Source organism: Mandrillus leucophaeus, unplaced genomic scaffold (genome assembly GCF_000951045.1).
Source record: "Mandrillus leucophaeus isolate KB7577 unplaced genomic scaffold, Mleu.le_1.0 Scaffold805, whole genome shotgun sequence".
NCBI classification, from domain to species: domain Eukaryota; kingdom Metazoa; phylum Chordata; class Mammalia; order Primates; family Cercopithecidae; genus Mandrillus; species Mandrillus leucophaeus.
The window spans coordinates 510720-514662 of record NW_012108753.1 but is presented as its reverse complement, the minus strand read 5'-3'; the positions used below and the strand labels follow the sequence as shown (position 1 = coordinate 514662).

The 3943-nt window shown below is 36.6% G+C and overlaps 1 protein-coding gene across 2 annotated transcripts in view; it reads right to left on the bottom strand.

Annotated features, from left to right (window-relative positions):
* Nucleotides 1–3943, bottom strand: part of EIF2AK2 (eukaryotic translation initiation factor 2-alpha kinase 2) — a 61286-nt gene that overhangs the window by 53088 nt on the left and 4255 nt on the right. For both annotated transcript variants that reach the window (XM_011967632.1, XM_011967633.1), the window contains exons 3-4: nucleotides 2133–2281; nucleotides 222–345 (exon numbers count right to left, since the gene is read on the bottom strand). In XM_011967632.1, the coding sequence (XP_011823022.1) occupies nucleotides 222–345; nucleotides 2133–2281 (273 nt within the window). The remainder of the gene's footprint in view (nucleotides 1–221; nucleotides 346–2132; nucleotides 2282–3943) is intronic.

The following is a 3943-nucleotide window of genomic DNA, read 5'->3' as shown; positions in this document are numbered from 1 at the left end:
GATCCACCTGCGCTGGCCTCCCACAGTGCTGGGACTACAGGTGTGAGCCACCACACCCAGCCATGGCCCCATGGCACATGGCTCATTGGTGCGACACAGAATGGAGGAATCATTTTGCTAAATCACTGGCTGTCTTGGCATAATGTAACCACAGTCCAACCTGAAGTCAACTTCAGAGGGAATTTTAAAACATAAAAATTTAATCCAAAGGCAATACGTACCACTGAGGTTTCTTCTGATATCTCAAGCAATGCAAGTTTAGCGGCCAATTGTTTTGCTTCCTGTTTACTAGAACCTGTACCAATACCATATTCTTTGTCTCCAATTTTGCATTTATAATGAAATCTAGGAGAAATCATAGAGGGTACTTATCCAAACATGAAAAATATAGTAAATCCAACTTACGATTAAAAAAAAAAAAATTAACAGAGATCTTAAGATAATACCAATTTATTAGATAGATTTATAGTTCATATCTTGCATAATTTAAACCCTCAGTAACCTGCCTGACCAATTTCTCTGAATAACCAGGATCAGTTGACATCTGAGCTTGCGTTTTCCAGGCAATTTCTAATTTTTGGTTGCTTTGCTGAAAGATCTGGCACAAAGGCACTAAGTGGTGATTTTTTTGTTTTTTAATTCCCCAAAGGTCAAAAGATATGGAGGTAGAAAAGAAAGAGGTCCAGTGAATTTTTTCAGCAGTGCTCAAATGGGAAGGAAAAAGCCAGCAGAGAAAGTGGATTTGACAGGAGAAGCTATGAAGTTACAGCGTAGGGGAAGAGCAAAGCATGGATTCTGCTCTAACTTCAACATTGTCTGCCATCTGCTTATGTGCACAAAAATTTGAGAAAATCCCCACAGTGTAGATTCCCTATACTAAAGTCCACACTCTCCTATTAGATGTAAGGACATTTGTGGTTAGGCCAGGATACCTGGACAATTATATAAGAACTATTTTTAAGGGATAAAACAATGGACATGGTAATTTATATCACAGAGTTACTACATATTACTGCAAAATGATTCCAGTATTTGAACTCCTTTTCCTTTGTGCTTCTATTGAAGGCCATTGATAGAAACACATCCAAACAGGGTGAGTCTTCCCTGCTAGACCCTGAATTAAATAGCTGGGTTGAGTAACTGGATCATTTCTACAGCTCCTATTTTTTTCAGACACTGTCCCGCCGCAAATAGATTTCTTCTTTCTTTTAGGTATCTAACGTTAGAGAGCATAATTCAAAGAAATCAAAAAAGTGAGCTACAGAAAATAAAATAGTCTCTTAATTATCAAGATTGACTCAGCAGATTCACTTTTGACTATTTCATTCCAATGAATACTATCACATGTTTTTCTTCCTGGTTTTGGCCCAAAAGCCATGACTGTGAATAGCTGAGTCAATTCATAGAACAGTATCCTAAAGTGATGATTTGAACTATTTGCCATGTAGATATTTTTTTTTCTTCCTCTCATTAACTGGTTGGTTGTAGTTGAAAAACAATCGCCTCATACTCCTTTGATTTCTGCTTTTTTCAGTTCCAATCCATTCTTTATCCTCATTTCCAGGAACATCTTAGCTCAGTGGTGACGTTCTTAGTAACTTTGAAACTCTAGCTTATCTGTCTCATCAGATCCCTCAAATCCTGGTCTCCTCTCCGTCTACGGCTAAAACTCATTCCTTCTGATACACGGTATTTGTTCATTTAATCCAATTTGAAGGACAAATACCTGAACAAAGAGTTCCCTGATCTGACAAGGGTGAAGAGTCATTCTATACATGTGGCAGAGAGGTTTTCAGATAGTTACCACCATCATGTCCTCAATGACGAAAAGATCTCTGCATTCTTTGAGCAGTGGCACCCTGTACCCTCTTGTTCCACAGACTAAACCATCCAGCTACACCTCTGAAATAAAAGATTACCCTAATTTGATCAATTACGGTAAGTGGGCTCCATGGCTTCAGCAATTAAGCATTTTAATTACAAATTAGAAATCAAATTACTATCAATCATATAAAACCTTCCATATAGAATGTTTAAAAGGACACATATTTCTGGAAAATTAGACATGAAAATAAACCAACTTTATTGCTTAGATACAATGAAACAGAAAGAAAAGCCAAATTATGTCTTACCCTTCTGGCCCATGCACCCCCGATGTACATTGTTCATAATTTACAGTTAGTCTTTTCTTCTGGGCAATTCTATTGACAACGCCTATGTAATTCCCAATGGATAATCCTTCTGAAGAACTGGTTGTTGTCAATGAAAAAGGACTAACTGCCTACAAAGAAAAAAAGAATTCTTGTTTAATATAAATGACAACAAAGATTTAACCTTTTAAAAATCATTCTTCTAATAAAATTACTAAATGAGCAATGTGAAAGACAGCTTGGATGTTATATATTTTTCTATTATATTACCTTGAGTAAAAGTGTGACTATCTCCCTCTACCAGAAAAAATCTACAAAGATAGATTTTAACAATACGAAAGAAGTTGCTTTTTCTTGTTTGTCTTTGGAAAGTACTATAACACGTTCTAGCTTGTTATATTCTTTCTAATCTCAAAAAATGAGGCAAGAGATACTGGATCACAACTTAATGAAAAAGATGAATATAATAGCGTGATTTCTACTATTGTTATCTCTACTTTTTTTTCTTAGTCCAACAAAAATCTTGTCCAAAGTTTTGCTATTTTATTTTTTTAATTTTTTTGAGTCAGGGTGTCACTTTGTTACCTAGGCTAGAGTGCAGTAGTGCAACCTCAGCTCACTGCAGCCTTGACCTCCTGGTTTCAAGCGATCTTCCTGTCTCAGTCTCACAAGTACCTGGAACTACAAGTACACACCACCACATCCGGGTACTTTTTTTGTATTTTTTGTAGAGACAGGGTTTGGCCATGTTGCCCAGTCTGGTCTCGAACTCCTAAACTCAAGTTATCTGCCTGCCTCAGACTTCCAAAATGCTAGGATTAGAGGTGTGAGCCACCACACCCAGCTGAGTTTTGCTATTTTATTAATCTTGTCAAAAAACTAGCTTTTGGTTTTATTGATCTTTATTTTTTTTCTTTTTTATTTCTTTTATAGTAATTTCAACCATTGTTATTTTCTTTCTTCTGCTTTTTGGGGGTAAGACATTCTATTTTTTTCCTAACTTCTTGACTCAATTTTCTACCTCATTAATAATTATAATTTGTAATTTTGCTTGATTTTTTTTTTTTAATTTGGTTAGAAGGATATCTTTAAGTAGATTTTTCAAGAAAGAATCTTGAAACCTAAATTTTCCCAAAATTTTCCAAATCTGAGAATAGTCCTCTGTTGTCTAAAATGTAAATGACTTCATGTCTCATTTTATAAGCATTGCTACACTATCTCCTGGTTTATAATGTTGCTGTGCACAGCATGAAACTTTAAAAATATTTACATTTTACATAGTTTTCTTCTTCTCTCTAGATGCTTGTAGAATTCTTTCCTCATCTCTGGAGCGCAGTACTTTCATAAGAATCAATGTTGGGGCCAGGCACGGTGGCTCATGCCTGTAATTCCAGCACTTTGGGAGGCCGAGGCAGGTGGATCACGAGGTCAGGAGTTCAAGACCAGCATGGCCAACATAGTGAAACCCTGTCTGTACTAAAAATACCAGAAAATTAGCTGGCCATGGTGGTGGAGGCCTGTAATCTCAGCTACTCAGGAGGCTGAGGCAGAGAATTGCTTCAACACGGGAGGCGGAGGTTGCAGTGAGCAGAGATTGTGCCACTGCACTCCAGCCTGGGCAACAGAGCGAGACTCTGTCTCAAAAATAAAAAATAAAAGAGAAAAAAAGAATCAATGTTGGTCTGGGTGTTTCTAAATTTTCCTGTATCTATTAAGTTGTTTTAATCTGTAGCCAAGTCTTTATTTCATAAACATTTTCTGCTGAAATCTCTTCAGATCATTTTCTTCTGTAC